The 15,276-nt window shown below is 38.3% G+C and overlaps 1 protein-coding gene and 1 long non-coding RNA gene across 3 annotated transcripts in view; one reads left to right on the forward strand and one right to left on the reverse strand.

Annotated features, from left to right (window-relative positions):
• MIPEP (mitochondrial intermediate peptidase) overlaps positions 1-15,276 on the reverse strand; it is a 74,885-nt gene that overhangs the window by 51,254 nt on the left and 8,355 nt on the right. For both annotated transcript variants that reach the window (XM_071804255.1, XM_065830750.2), the window contains exons 6-10: positions 14,563-14,745; positions 10,411-10,567; positions 9,916-9,964; positions 9,205-9,265; positions 8,492-8,544 (exon numbers count right to left, since the gene is read on the reverse strand). In XM_071804255.1, the coding sequence (XP_071660356.1) occupies positions 8,492-8,544; positions 9,205-9,265; positions 9,916-9,964; positions 10,411-10,567; positions 14,563-14,745 (503 nt within the window). The remainder of the gene's footprint in view (positions 1-8,491; positions 8,545-9,204; positions 9,266-9,915; positions 9,965-10,410; positions 10,568-14,562; positions 14,746-15,276) is intronic.
• LOC139827177 (uncharacterized) lies at positions 1,282-11,466 on the forward strand. The gene is made up of 2 exons (XR_011737467.1): positions 1,282-2,054; positions 10,385-11,466. It is a non-coding gene; the product is annotated as an uncharacterized lncRNA (long non-coding RNA).

Consider the following 15,276-nt stretch of genomic DNA (forward strand, 5'->3'; position numbering starts at 1 on the left):
TCCTAGACGTGTAAAACTGGAGTTGGGCTGGAAAGAGTGGGTGGAGAAGTATTTGGAACGGTTCACAAACTACATGCTCCCTTATTGAAGATCCTTGCTTGACTCCAGGCACTCAAACGGTAGCAGCCATTAGCAACTTCATCACTTCCAGATGACAGGGAAAAAGCATCTGTTTGCTAGCAAATGATTACCCAACCTCAGTTACTCAGAGTTTCATCACCTTAGTGAAACTGCAAGAACACATTTCCCAGGCACAGTACTTCAGTGCTCAAATTTGCATTAATCTACAACACCGCAGCACAACTGCCTGGCAGCGATGGGGACTGTGAGCATGACAGCAAGAGAAACTTCCCTCAGCCCTTGGAATGAAATTCCTAACGCTGTTCAAGGGCCTTGAGTTGTACCTTTAGTTGTACCTTTAGTTGTACCTCTGGCCCAGGCTGGATTATCCAAAAACCCACATAAGACTCCAAGATGGAGACTGCTTTAGCACTTTAAACTGTCCTGTAACAAAGACAGACCTTGTCTGTGTAGGATGCAGAGCCTTTTTGAGGGCTGATCCAAGACTGTTAAATGAATTTCTCCTGAAGATAAAAGGGAAACTCAAAGTTCACCATCTTCTACCCCAGGTGTATGGTGTTTCTTTGATCATTTTTTTCAAACCTGAAACCAAGTGCATTTGAAAATGCACACAAAAGCCTCCCAACAAAGCCCTACCAAAAGAAGACATTCCACAACACATTACTTCTCTATTGACAGAATGAAAGGACAAAAACTTTAGTTACTTAATTAACTGATGATAGTGACTGACTCAACATAAAAAGGAACAGTTTCCAAAGTACTCCATCTTAGCCTGCCCCTGAACTGCTCACTGGTCAAAACAAAGCAATCTGCATAATCTGCAGGCTAAGAACTATTGATGACCCTCCTGTGCATATAATTATTTTATTATACTACATGTTAAAGTAGCAGCCATTCTAAGAATCACTTTATGCACGATTTTCAAGCTGTTATCAACTGTGGACTTGGATAGCTGCCTGGCTTTGTTCCTTCCATTTAAAACAAATAGTGAAAAACTCAAATAAAACTGCAAGCAGCAGCTGCTTTAACATGAACACACTCTTTCTGGTCACTCTTTGGCAAGCTGCCTCTACATTTAATCAGCCAAACTACAACTGTTATCTCCAACAGAAAATGCATTCAAGTTTTTTTGGTAAAAGAAATCAGAAAGGAAGTTATTATGACCCATACCGAACTACGTTAACAGGCATTTTGCTACCAGTAAAATTTCTGATAAGGGTTACTGCTACTAGCAAGAAAGGTTAATGTTCTGGAGACAGACAGCTAATATCTGTGTTGGAAAACAACTGGAGCTCCATTCGGTGACAACAACTGCAGAGAAGTGCCTGAAGACAGGTTTTCTTGTGTGCTGTAATTTACAGCTTGCTTGCTGCACCAGCAGCGCAGACGGGCAGAATGCAGTGGGGAAGACGATGCACAGGGCGCACTAATGTCACCTGAAGAACATTGTACCGCTGTCTCCAAAGCTGACAAATACATGGAAACATGCTCACAGTACTTCCCAAGGAAGAAAAAGGATACAGGTCAGCTAAACCAGCCAGGGCAAGAATCAAACATCCTGTCTGGATACCCTTTCACTGAAAATGTGAGTTCTGGGCCCTGACAAGGTGATTGAGAGCACTTCAGATAGGCACCTTGGATGTCTGTGTCACCAAATATAATGCCACTCTCAGGATTAGGAAGGTACCAATGAGAGCTTAGTAGCAGAAGTCTTGAATCAGCTATGAGCTCTTGCTCCTCTCTGGAACTTTGGTTTCCCTGACCGGATTGCATGTCATAAACCTGAATCCCAAGAGGATGAACCGCAGAGCCTTTGCTATGGAAATATGCTTTTGAAAATGCAGGCAAAGGAGATGGAAGAACAGGTGGTCTGATGAGTCACAACAGAACTTTGCAGACAACTACATACTCCAGTCAAAAGGATTTCTTACCACAGAACCCTTCTAATAGGGAATCTGATGTCAGAAAAACAGGTATGCATTGATTTTTGGTACTTGTAGAGCTACAAAGTTTTCCCAACTACCCTTGAACCTGAGCATGTACATTTTCTTCTAGCCCTTCTTAGATACTTTGACTTAGAACAAAAAAAAATATCAAGAATTAAAAGTCGTCCCTTTTATTGTCATAACGAAAGCAGAACGATCTTCTTTTGTTCATTTTTGTACTTCTCAGTCTAATAAACTAATAACCATCCAAAACTGTGAAAGACCGACTGCTTTCATTCTACCTTAAAACATATTCGAATAACTTAATTCACACTGAACATCTGATTTTAAACACCAAAGCATCTGTATTTGTAACAAAGCCCAGGAAAGAATGAAAACTTTCTTACGTACTTTGTGTCAAAATGTGAGCTCAGAAACTTTACAAAGAGAAATCTTAGTACCCTCCTAAAGAAAGTAGAAATATCAAAGAAAACAGTAGTTTCTTTGATGTAAATTCCTGCTTTATATTAAAGGATAAACTATGTTAAAAAATCCAGACACCTTACTTTTACAGTATACTATTTTTAGAAGAAGTAATGTAGCCAAACCAATTTAAAAATCAATTCTAAAAAAGCAGCTAACTGACACAATGAGGTTTGGTTATTCTTCAAGAACAGAAGGCTTCAAACAAAAAGGCTGTGTCCTTGCGAAGAACAAAGATGTAGTATGTCATTATAAATAATTATTTCTAAGCTTGTATGACTTCACTGAGTCTAAATAAAATCCAGACTTCTAAAATCACTTTCATTTAAGCTGTATATTTGGAAGGAAACTAAGACAGTTTTGTATAGCATGACTTTTATCTGTTCTATTAAGTATGCTTTTTATAAACTTGGACATTAGGGATATTTGAGCAAGGATCATTGTTCTTCAGAACATGAGCATTCAGACTCTTAACAATCACAAATTAGCTGCTTGGCAAGAATTCTTATCAGTGGTTATTATATGTAGTCTCTGATATATCCTGACTTTTTTTGTAATAGTAGAATTATTATGCTGTTGGCATCCATGAAAATATAGAACACTAAATTAACTATCTAAAACAGATTCTCTTAAAACTTTCAAAGAAACCTGAAAAAATCTTGTTACTGGAAGATAAAAGTGAGATGAACCCCTCAGGTTAACTTAAAGAGATCAAGACAAGGAAAATCCCTTCCAATTTTCATTACATGCCAGACTATGAAATTTAATTCTTTACCTGAAGGGAGACTCTTAACCATGATTTATTGAAGACTCTGGATTTCTTAAAAATAATAATAATAATAATAATAGAAAGCCTTTGTACTCTCATCAACTGTAAACTAGCACCTGTATCTCACATTCCTTTTTTCTTTCTGTTAATTGTACTTCATGGAATATTTTGGAAGAGGTCAGAGGTTAATTCAGAATATCGGTTTGGTATCGACACTGTATGCAACTTTTAGATTTGACTTTGTTTTCAAATCATCAACAATTTCTTTGTCCTTCCACAATGTTTTGAACAAAGAAATAATTAATGAAACCTGAATTCTGCTTCACATCAAGCCTTTCAATAACTTTCAGGTTTTCCTCCAAAAAGCTTAGTCCAATAGCTTAGTGACTGGTAAGTTAAATGGACTTTTTGCACATCCATTAGCTGATTTAATAGAAAGCATACTTCTCTTCCTTATAAACAGTTATAGAAAGTTCTCCTTCTCTATGCGCACTGTGGTTGAATGATTTTCTGGTTCTTTTTAAACTTTGCACTATTGTTTCACTTCAGCTTTCAATTCGAACATAGTGACAGTTTTCTCACATATTCCACAAAGGGTCTGAGCTATTTTTCCATGTGCTGTTTCCAACACAGAGCACTCTTCCATAAAACTAAAACTAATTTAACAAAAAGCAGCCATAAACAAGTTAGTTTACATGTAACTTGCAAATCTCCACATTAGTTGCAGCTTTTAGCAACTTTAGAAACATCCAGAGTCATGTTTAGGTCCCTCAGTATTGTCCCTAGCCCTCAGACAAAACAAAAGTGCTGCTCCCTCTCCCTGAAGCTGGCAGCCCATGTACAGTCCCAGCGAGAAAGGAGAAGAGTCATTCCTAATTTCTGATCAGATGGTCACCCCAAGATCCAAAACACCTAAAGCTGCTGTGGTGGCTTCTTCTTCCTACACAGCAGGAAATTGCTTTATCTTGGCATTGATTTATTCATCCTCATGGCCAGTCTTATTTATTTCTGCAGTCCCAAGAAGACAGACCAGCACAGAGCGCAATACCCTGTGCGAACATCCCAACTGCAAGCTGAATAAAGTCTCTGACATTTTGGCAAAAATCCCATCAGTAGATTACAACCAGTGAAAACAGCCCAGGCTGGTAAGCACCAAAAGTTTGGGAAACAGGAGGCAACACCAAGCACACCGAGCTCACCACTGATCACTGTCAATAAAGTTCTGTGTCTCTGTCAGAAGTGGCTTAAGCACAGTCAATCCACCTTCACAGTAAATAGCTGATCTCAAAAGGTCTCTTCCAGATTTTTTTCAGCAAGGCTACAACATCTTTGCAAGCCGCATAACTGCAGCTGCACTTACTGAGACATAACAGGATTTAATTAATACTATGTTACTTGCCTACACTAAAAACTCAGCAGTATTATTTTTATAATATACATATGAGACACTTTCTTACTTGTTAAAGGCTGAAGCATGTTCTAGCATTGACTGTTTTATGACCCTAGCCTGCCAAAATTCTTGTGGTTCTCCTAATTACTCTATCTTCTTTTAAGACACTACTACCATGAATTTCAGACTTTTGTCTCCAGTTTCTCTTAAATGTACATTTACACTGACGTCTCTTTTCTCTACCACTCAAACTTAGCTACAAAAACATTACACTGTCATAAGTGTGGGTTTAAAGCCAGAGAGGTTACTTAAGATAATTAAAAAAAAAAAAAAAAAAAAAAGAAGTAAACTATCCTGTTACCATCAATGGGAGACTTATGCTTTTGAAGTAGGATCAAGTTTCCAAGGAAAAACTTGGTGAAAGCTGACAGAAACAAAACGACTGCGGTTCATAGAGAAAAACGTATCCTGTGAATTAAGTCTGGAGCTCCTCCTGCTGTTCAACTTGCAGAACGGCAGAAATGGTCAGTAACAACTGTAGAAGCAGAGTGAAAATAAAGGCAACCTGGTATGACAGCAAATGTCATTAGAATTCAAGTCCAAACGCACGTGAATATCCTACATTCTTCAGAAGTAAATATCCAGCTCTTAGAACTAATTATGAGGAATCTAACAAAGGATTTGTTTCCTTAATCCTGTTCTAATACTGAATAAACATATATTTAGAATATAAAATATAGAAATACATTTAACATATAGAGCATATAGATATAAAATAGACACATTAAAATATGTCATGAATTTCAGTGTCATTTGAGATAAACTGATGTAGCTGTTTAAAATCTGGAGAACTAAAGAGGAGGTAAAAGATGACAGCAGGATCACATTGCCTAACATTTGCTCACAACATCTCTGTTTGAAAACATGCTTGCACAGATCAAAATAGGAAACAGGAAACCTTTTTCAACAGACATAGACACTGTCCCATACTAGAACATTGCTAAGTTACTCCATCAAGAACTAAATCCCTGTAGTCTCTTGCTGTATATGTAGGTTTGTAAAGACAATCCGCATCTTACGCACCTGACAGTACCTCAGAAACCATGGTTCTGTACAGCAGCTGGAGCCATGGTGACAATACTAGTCCAAAAGAAATACCCAAAAGCATACATCTGCTTCCCTTTCAACAAAAACATTTTACTAAGCAGAAAAAAAAAAATCTCCTAACAATAGAGACATCCACGACACAAACTGGTTCTGAGCCCCAAAACACAACAGAAAAAAGTGTAAGCCACGTGCTGCACACAGCACTACTACAAATATGACTATGGCATTTCTGCAGAAGACATAAAGCTAAAAGTAAATTTCTTCCCAAAAAGAGAATCCCTTGAAGAACAAAATAAATAATCTATTAAACAAAGGATAGCAAGAGTGGGAGAAATGCATGACATTTCTTGTTTGAAAACATATTTTGTCATTCCATGATGAAAAAACACAAAATAAAAAAGGATACAATATGTAAAAATTAAATTAGATAATTTATTTATTTGATAAATAAATACAATGTAACATGATAAAAGTTAAAAAAAAAAAAAAAAAGTAAAAATTCTTTTCCAGGAAAAAAAAAGGAAAATAACATCACTTTTCCTCTAGAGACACAATTTAATACTATAAGATAATTGGCTCAGTTAGAAGGACAGTAACAACAAAAAGCTAGAAGTCAAACTCCTGTCACTATAAAGCTTTGTGACAGATATGATTCTCATCTTCCAGTTACAAGAGCATTCCACTGAATACACTATAGCATCCAAGGGACATTCGAGAAAGGATGTGGCCAAAGAGAGGTAAATACAATTACAAGATAAAGGGCAGTGGATTCACATTTACATAGACAACAAGAGATAAACAGACCACATTTAAGGCACAGACACGACAAGGTGTATTTCTGTCCTCTGGTTGCTGTATGAATACTGTGATTCCTGCTTGTTTTCAGTCATAAAGCACAGCCACTGATACTTTGCAGTGGAGAAGGGAGTTTTCCTTTTCAGGGTTGATTACCCAGTATTCACTGCCCTGTTAAATACCTACAATATGGGCAGAATGAATGTAGAGCATTGTTAAGACACTGCCAGATCAAAAAGTTTTCCCAAAGACAGACCACTATATAGAAAACAGGACAGTGAAAGATATAAGCCCTTGTTTTTTAGCGAAATACTGCTGCAGATGATTGAGAGGAAAACTAATTTTCCTTCCCTGTCTTGTAGATGCATGTATACCTGCCAGAAAAAAATACTCCTGCCAAACCCAGAGGGAGAAAAAGGTTGGGCCCCAGTCCTGCGCTGTAATCAGGGAGGCCCTACACAGGCTCAGGAGACTCTTCCCACTGATCCAGCTGCCAGACTTGGTGCCTGAATAAATAAAAAAATAGCAGAGATACACTGCCAGGGAAAGCAGACACTGTAGGAAATGTTGAAAACAAAGAAGATACATAGACAATAAACTTTATCAACGTTTAACAGTAATGTTAAGCACTATGTATCAGAATGTAATTCTTGCTGTTTCGAAGACACTCCACAGGCAAGGTAAAGGAGATCCATAAACTACAAGATTGTATCTTGAACCAGTAGGCTGGTGCTCTTCCACAGGCTGCTACTGACCACTGCTAAGATGGAATGTGGAGCCAAATGGACCTTGACTCTCCTCCAGTATAACCATTACTTTGTTCCCATTTTCAGAGAAGCATGTCTGCTATCTGTACAGTTTAAAACAAAAGCAGCAGCTGCTCCCAGGCCAGCCCACAAACAAGCAATCCATGCATATACCATGGAGTGCTGTGTGCTCTGGCATCAGGTACCAGGAGCAGCTCCAGCAGCTGGACATCCCTCTGCCTACCCCACACAACAAATTCTGAGCACCTGGACACAAATGCTGCTGCACATACCAAGCTCAGTTCCCATCTGAGCATGCGGTACCTTGAAACAAGGTCAATTTTATGAGCTCTTGCTCATAAAACTACTGCATCAGTAATGAAGTACAAGAAAGCAGAATAGCCAGGCCATGTCTATACTACCATAGCTTTCTGATCCAGAGTAAACTACTACTTTAATCAGACACATCCAGTCTAATTCTGTTTAAAAATCAAAAACCTACAAATATACGGTGAAGAAAGATTTTTCCTCCTCCATTTAGGAGTGAAGCACAACTTTAAATCATCTTCTCTGACACAAACTTAAAAGGCCACCACTGCTGATACAAGAAAGGCAACATGCAGGGCTCCCATCTTTCAGAGCTGCTATCTCATTATGTGCAAAGGTCTTGTGCACTATCTAAGTCTGTGTAGAGGATTTATTTCCCAGTCTTCACAGGAGTGATGAGAACAAATTCTATTGATAAACAGTTATAAACAGCTATTTCAAGTCTGTAGAAGGGGACGATAGGTTCACGTTCAGTGAGAAGTACAGTACAGTTAAAGCATGAAGTTGGATTGTATTCAGCGATCAAAATTTATTTTTAAACATTACTGAATCTCAGCTAAGAGCTAAAAGTAAAACAATAATAAGGATTTTCTAGCTGTTCTGAAACAGTTTCATCCTCTTATATCTTCAAAGAGGGCCAATACTCCCCCGTAAAACAAAAGAAGAGCCAAAAACTTCCACAGGCATTCCAGCAGTAACTACGAAATGTTACGAACAACTGCCCCACCAGACACTCTTCATTTTTTCATGTTGAAGTACATCTTCAAAGAAAAAATCCTGTTTACATTGAGAACTTTCTTTATCCTTATTGCAAGGAATGAAATAAAGACACTCATTTACATTACAATCACTAACATAAGGAGCTTACCTCTCAGCACGAAGGACACCACTGTAGTAAGGGTGATCCCACGGCATCAGCTTCTGAAAGAGAGTTCCAGCTTATAATTACAATCATGGACAAGAAGCGAACCCAAAGTAAAAGTTTTGTTTCCTTTGAATATTTTTGCAGCTTTGACAAGTTGCAGAACTTTAAAACACAATGGGAAACATTCAGTGCTAAAAATATAATCAGAAATAGCATCATGTATTGTAACTTGAAACCTTTTTTTAACATTTGCTTGAAGATGGTACTTCTAATTCAAATATATAATAGGACTACATACCAGATTTCAAGAAATGCACTCAATTCAAATAAAAATACAAACCTAGTTATGTACAGAATTACGATACATACAGTATACAAACTGGACATGCATCTAACCCAAAGTGCTGCATTTATTTTTAAATTAATCTATTAATTAATTTAAAACAAAGTAATATTCACTTTCAGCATTTTATGTTTTGGTTATCTCAGTTCATTTTGTATAAACCAACAGCTATCTCACACTCAGTATCTGGTTTTAATACAAACAGCAGCTAAGCAGTCAAAAAAGCATTTGAAACCAGAAGACAGAAAGTTTCTAATTACACTACATGTTGTACACTAAAACAGAGTTAATTTTTCATGTAGAACAAGGTCAGCTTATATTATTGTTTTAAAAAGAAATAAAACATAAACTAACAAATGAAAATTTAACTTACTGAATTCTGGGGGTTGAGCTTCATTTTCATCTTTGTCATCATTTCAAAATCTTTTTGAGTTCTGAAAAATATTTTAATGACAAAAGTGTTAAAGAAAGATTTTTGAGCAATGGAATACAACACAAAATAATAATCTGTCCTAAGACAATATCCATCATCAGAGATTGATAGTACTCTATAAAATGGCAGGCTCATATCCCATACAGTAAAAGAACTTTTTCATTCTGCTTCTGTCATTCAGGTACCTCCAAATCAAGTCCCTCTTATTCTGGTTGTACACCTCCAACGCATTTTCTTCCTTACAACACACCACATTTATACACAGTGATGAAACTGTTTTATACTGTGCGGAACTAAGGGAGGCAAGAAGGACAAATGGGGATTTGCTTATAGATGTAAAATATATGGAGTTGTGCATACAGCAAGAAGACCCGGGGAGGTGTTCTTCAACACTTAAAGTCCATCTTCTTGTTTGCTGTTGCCCGCATTTCTTGGCACATCACTTGTTACATTCAGTTCTGGGTGTTCTCTGATTATAGACAAAGAATGTATTCTAAGCTGATAGCTGCCGTCAAAACTCTGAGAAAGTTGTGCTTTTTGTTTCATCAGAGCATATGTTAAGCAGCACTGACTGACTTATTAATCCACAAGTCCCTCTATTCTTGAAATAAAGAGTATGGTTAGAAACATGAGTTAGTGAACAAGATATACCTTTTAGACAACTGATCAGAAAGCTGCTCCAGAAACTGTGTTACTGTCTCTAGAAGGAAAAAGGGGAAAAAAAAAAATTAAGAAAGTGATTCCTTCCCTTAAAAGATGTTAAGTTTACATCGAAATATTCCAAACAAAACAAGTTCCTTTAGAACAACAAAGTTGTTTTAGAACAACAAACTACTCCTTTGAACACTGTGCCATCATTTCAAGAGAATTCAGTATTCCATTTATTTTGTCACATTCTGAGATAATGGCAACTTCCTAGTCTAAGGAGTGAGCATTGATTCTGAACAAAAACACTGGTTCCTATTCAGTGCATATTGCCATTTATAGAAAGCATGAGTACTGCATACAGCAAAATGTAACTGCAATAAGATACTTCACCAGAAGAAATTTGTGTACACTTAGTAAAAGAAACTAACAGCTTATGACCTCATACCTAATACAGTGCATTTTCTTTTCTCAGCATGTCCTTCCACACATGCCTTATACCTGGATTTTTGGCCATTGTTCCCTGAAGAGCCCTGTGGGCAAAGGTGTCATACCCAACCAACTGTGCCAGACTGTTTCGGCTAGCAAGCAAATCTTCCAAACGGGTCAGCTGCTCCGCATTTGGGTAAAGGAAAATCTTGTAAGCAGCTTCTCGCACCTAATATCGGAAAAAAAAAAAAAAAAGTCACATTTCTACAGTGCATTTTTTAGGGGAAACAAGAGAGGCAACTGAAGATCCAGCATTACAACTGTATTTCACTGGTATTGTTGGGAAAAGGCCTAAAGCCTTTTAACAATAGCAATTATGACTGCCTGACAATTATGTCTCGCTTATCCATTAAAAATTGAATTAAAAAAATGCAATGAGACAACTAAACAGATCAAGACTGCCAAAAAGGGTCCTGTTCTCTACTCCAGTCAACAGTCCCCTCTCTGCTCATTGCCTCCCTCCTCCTGCCAACATCTGTGCTTCTCAGACCACTCTGTGGGCTGTCTTAAATCACTAAAACTTCTGAAAATAAACCCAAAAGAAAGCCAAATTGTTCTCTGCACGTCAGTTAAGCTGGCTTATGGAAGGATCTGATAAGAACCAGAGCCAGGGTCATGGGAGAGAAAAAAAAATGAAGAGAAAAGCCTTATTTCTTTTGAAGTAGCAAGCTATTAGTCTGCCCATCTGCCCACAGACAATCAGGTTTTCTCCTATTTCTACTTTGTTTGGACTTTTTTTATAGCTCTCAAAGAAAAAAAAAACCACCTCAAGCCTGAGAAAATTTGGTAAAGTGTTTTTTATGTTTCACAAACCAACTGAAGATAATCCTTATTTCGTACATATGGAATAGGCTTAAGAAATTCAGCAACAACTTACGCTTGTCTTCATTTGAAACAAGCTTCTCTCTTGGATCATATATTCATCAAGAATAAAGGTCCTGGATTTATAGAAACTATGATATGACTATAATAATGCACAAGTCATTTCATACCTGTTCTGTTCCACCACGTTTTCATTAAAACAAACAAACAAACAACAAAAAAACAACAACAAACAAATAAAGTAACTGAGATGGTTTCCCATCCTTGATTCAGCAGCGTGGCTTTGCCGCAAAGGCCAAGAGTATACTTGAGGTCTATTAGAAAGAGTACAGTCATCTGCTCCATGGACGCAATTGCTTCCCTCTACTTGGTACTGCCCAGACTACATTTGGAATACAATGTCTAGATTTGGGTTCCCCAGGACAAGGAAGACACTGACATACTGAAGGGACTCTAATACAGGGCCACCAAGGTGTTTGGGGACTGAAGCCCATGGCACAGAATGGAGGCTGAGAGAGCTGGGTTTGTCCAGCCTAAAGAAGAAAAAGCTCAAAAGAGATCTTTAGCTACTGAGCAGCAAGAAGAGGAGATGTAATAAACACAAGCTGGAAGATGAAAAAATCCAATCTGATATCAGGGAAAATAATAATAATAATAATAATAATAATAATAATAATAATAATAATAATAATAATAATAATGATGATGATGATGAAGAAGAAGAAGGTGGCCAAACAGGCTGTCCAGAGAATTCAACTGGATGTGTCCCTGAGAAACCTGATCTACTTGATCCTGCTCTGAACAGGATCAGACTCAAACTGACAAGCTCCAGAGGTCCCTTCCAACCAAAATGACATTATTTCCAAAGATCTGATTCAGAGTACTGTATTCTTTAATTGATGTATTACTCATAGTTTCAGTACCAGTTCCAGAGATCACGCTGTTTTCAGGACAAAAATTGTTTATAGATGACATGTAATGAATATCATTCCTTTATTTGCGTCCTATCAGTGCCATAATTTAATTCATGTTTATTTTCTGTAAGAAAATACACGTTACCGCTTGGGTTCTATCACAGTAGGCTTTTCTCTTTTTCACGACAAACAAGATTTCAAAGTCGACTTGATTATTTAACAATATAGTAAGTGAAAACAGAACATTTTAGTGTTGCAATTCACTCCTGATCCTTGAGTCATATCCAAAAGATTAAGGAACCACTGTCACATTTCAAAGAATCTAAATTAATTTTAAATTAAGAAACAAATTCTAAATGAATTCTTTTAAGAAAAGCATCATTAGCAATAACTAAAATAAGATCATTCAGGATAATTCAGGTTGGATGGGACCTCAGGAGGTCTCTAATCCAATCTCCTGCACAAAGCAACGCCAACTATGAGGTAAGAGCGAAGTTGCACAAAGGTTTTTCTAGTCAGGTCCTGAAACTCCGTACAGATGGATAGGCAGCATGACCTCTATTTTTTACTGCCTGGGGAAAAAACTTCTCAATTGGCATTTCTCACTTCCACTTGTGCCTGCTGCCACTTGTCCTGTCATGCATCACTGTGAAGAGCCTGGCTCTATCTTCTTTATATCCTTGCAGGTATGGGCAGACTGCTGTCAGGGTTCCCCAAAGCCACCTCTGCTACAGGGTGAACAACCCCACATCCCTCAGCCTCTTCTCACAGAGCAAGCACTCCAGTTCCTGGCCATCTGGGTGGCCTCTGTTGAAGTCACTCCTAAAGAGTGATAAGTAAAGGGCTACAATCTCTTCCCTCAGTCACTGGCTCTACCCCTGTTCACGCAGCCAAGGATGCTGTTGGCCTTCTTTGCTGCCAGGTTCACTGTCAGCTCGTGGTCAGTGTCCTGCCCACCAACCCCCAGGGCCTTCCCCACAGATCGCAGCCAGCCAGGCACTCTCTGCCTGTGCTATTACCAGGAATTCTTCCTTTCCAGGTGTAGGACTTTGCATTTGTCCTTCTTGGATCATTCCCTCAGCTTCCAGGTCACTCTGAATGTCAGTCCTGCCCTTCAATTATTCCTCCAGATTTGGTACCAGCTGCAAATCTGGTAGGCAAGCATTCTGTCACCTCCTCTAGGTCATTGATAAAGATGTTAAACAGGAGAGGTCCTGGGACAGACCACTGCAACACTTCTCCCATTACCAGCCTTCCAGTAGAGTACAACACTTCAATCACTACTCTCTGAGGCTGATCATTAAATGAGGTTTTTTACCTGTCTGGTTCACCACCAATCTAAACTGTATCTCCTAACTTGGACTGTTCCATTGATCTTCCTAGGGATCAAGGTGATGCTAAGTTGCCTGTAGTTCCCCAGTGTAGGTTTTTAGGCCTTTCTGAAGGTGAGTGGAACATATTATTTCCACCAATCATTGGGGTTCTTCCCTGATCTTCACAGCTTATCGAAGACAGAAAGCATTTCAAGGACAATAGCCAGTTCTCTCTGGACCCTTGGATGTAGGCATCTGGTCCCAAGGATTTGTACAGGTTGCATTCTCTCAAGTAATTCCAAACTGGATCCTCACTTACTGCTGGCTGTACTTCTCTTTAAACCCTTTCACTAAGTACAGTGGGTGGGGAGAACAGACTGGGAAACACTGAGGCAAAGAAAATTATCAACACCTCAGCCTTATCTGTGTCTGCTGCCACTAAGTCACCTATCTAACTCAGCACTGAGCCCACCTTTTCCTTGCCCAGCCTTTTAGTAGGAATGCAGCTGTAGATGCTCTTCTTGTTGCTTTTGATGTCCCTTGCAAGTCTCAATGGCAGTTGAGCTTTGGCCTTCCTGGCATTATCCCTACAGGTACAGGCAATATTTCTAAATTCCTCGCTTGTATCTCGTACCTTCTTCCCCTGTCTGTCTGCTGCCTTTTGGAGATGAAGCCTTATCATGAGTTCCCTGCTTGCCAAGCCTGGTTCCTGATTGTGTTTGCTTGGCTTTCTAAGTACCAGGATGTGCCACTACCGAGTATCTTAGTATCCTACTATCTTTCAAGAACTGACAGCTTTCTTGAGCTCCTTTACCTTTCATAGCTGCATTCCACATGATTGCAGCTCCCAGTTTACTGAATAAGCTGAAGTCTGCTTGCCTGAAATCCCCAGTCTGTATTATGCGCCCCTTCTTCCTCAGTCTATTCAGATCTTCACCTCCTTTATTTCACAGGTGCTACAGCCAAGGCTGCCATTGATTATTATGTTCTAAAACAGTTCTTACTTGTTAAGTCATACCATCATAAACTACATGCATTTGCCTCAGTAACAATTAAAATAATTGTTATGCGCTTTTGCTATAGAGTATGCCAAAGCAAACTCTGGGAATACACACCAGATCATCAGGACAATCAGCATGCAGACCAGCAACTTGTAAGTAATTGCCTTTAGCTGTAAAATTATACCGGATATGCTCTGGTAAAACATGTTTGTCAATCTTGTTGGGAAGGTGAGCTCCTGTCAGAAATTCATTACATAAATCCAATATCCTGACGTTGAGGTGGACTGCTTTTTTGCGCTGTAAGAAAAATAAAGTACAAAATACACAACATATTCAGACACAGCACAAGTGAACTCAAAGTTCCTAAAACCTAATGGACTTTTCCAGAAATGAAGCAGAAAATACAACATTTAAGATCAGACCTACAACACCAATAAAATCCTAATGTAGGCCTGAAGTCAACAAGATCAGATGCTTGTACAGATCTGTAATTTCATATAGGATTGAAACTTAAAAGAAAATACCTGTTTCTGCAGTAAGAACATGTGCAGTAGAGTTTATCTAGAATTTACATAAGCTTTGTTAGCTGCTTGGAAGGCATTTATAAAACTATGCCTAATATGATTGCTACATAAAACACAGAGGAGGGAAAAAAAAGCATCACTGCAATGGATAAATCCTCCTAGTATTCCGAAATAAAGAATTACAGTTCTTCTGTTACTGTTCATGTTGCATTATTTTCTGAAGACTGCAAGGCATTTATGGTACTTCAACCTTTCCCTGAGGAGTTTGTGATTTATGGTTTTACCACCATCATTACAGTATTTC

This window comes from Patagioenas fasciata, chromosome 1 (assembly GCF_037038585.1).
Source record: "Patagioenas fasciata isolate bPatFas1 chromosome 1, bPatFas1.hap1, whole genome shotgun sequence".
NCBI lineage: Eukaryota > Metazoa > Chordata > Aves > Columbiformes > Columbidae > Patagioenas > Patagioenas fasciata.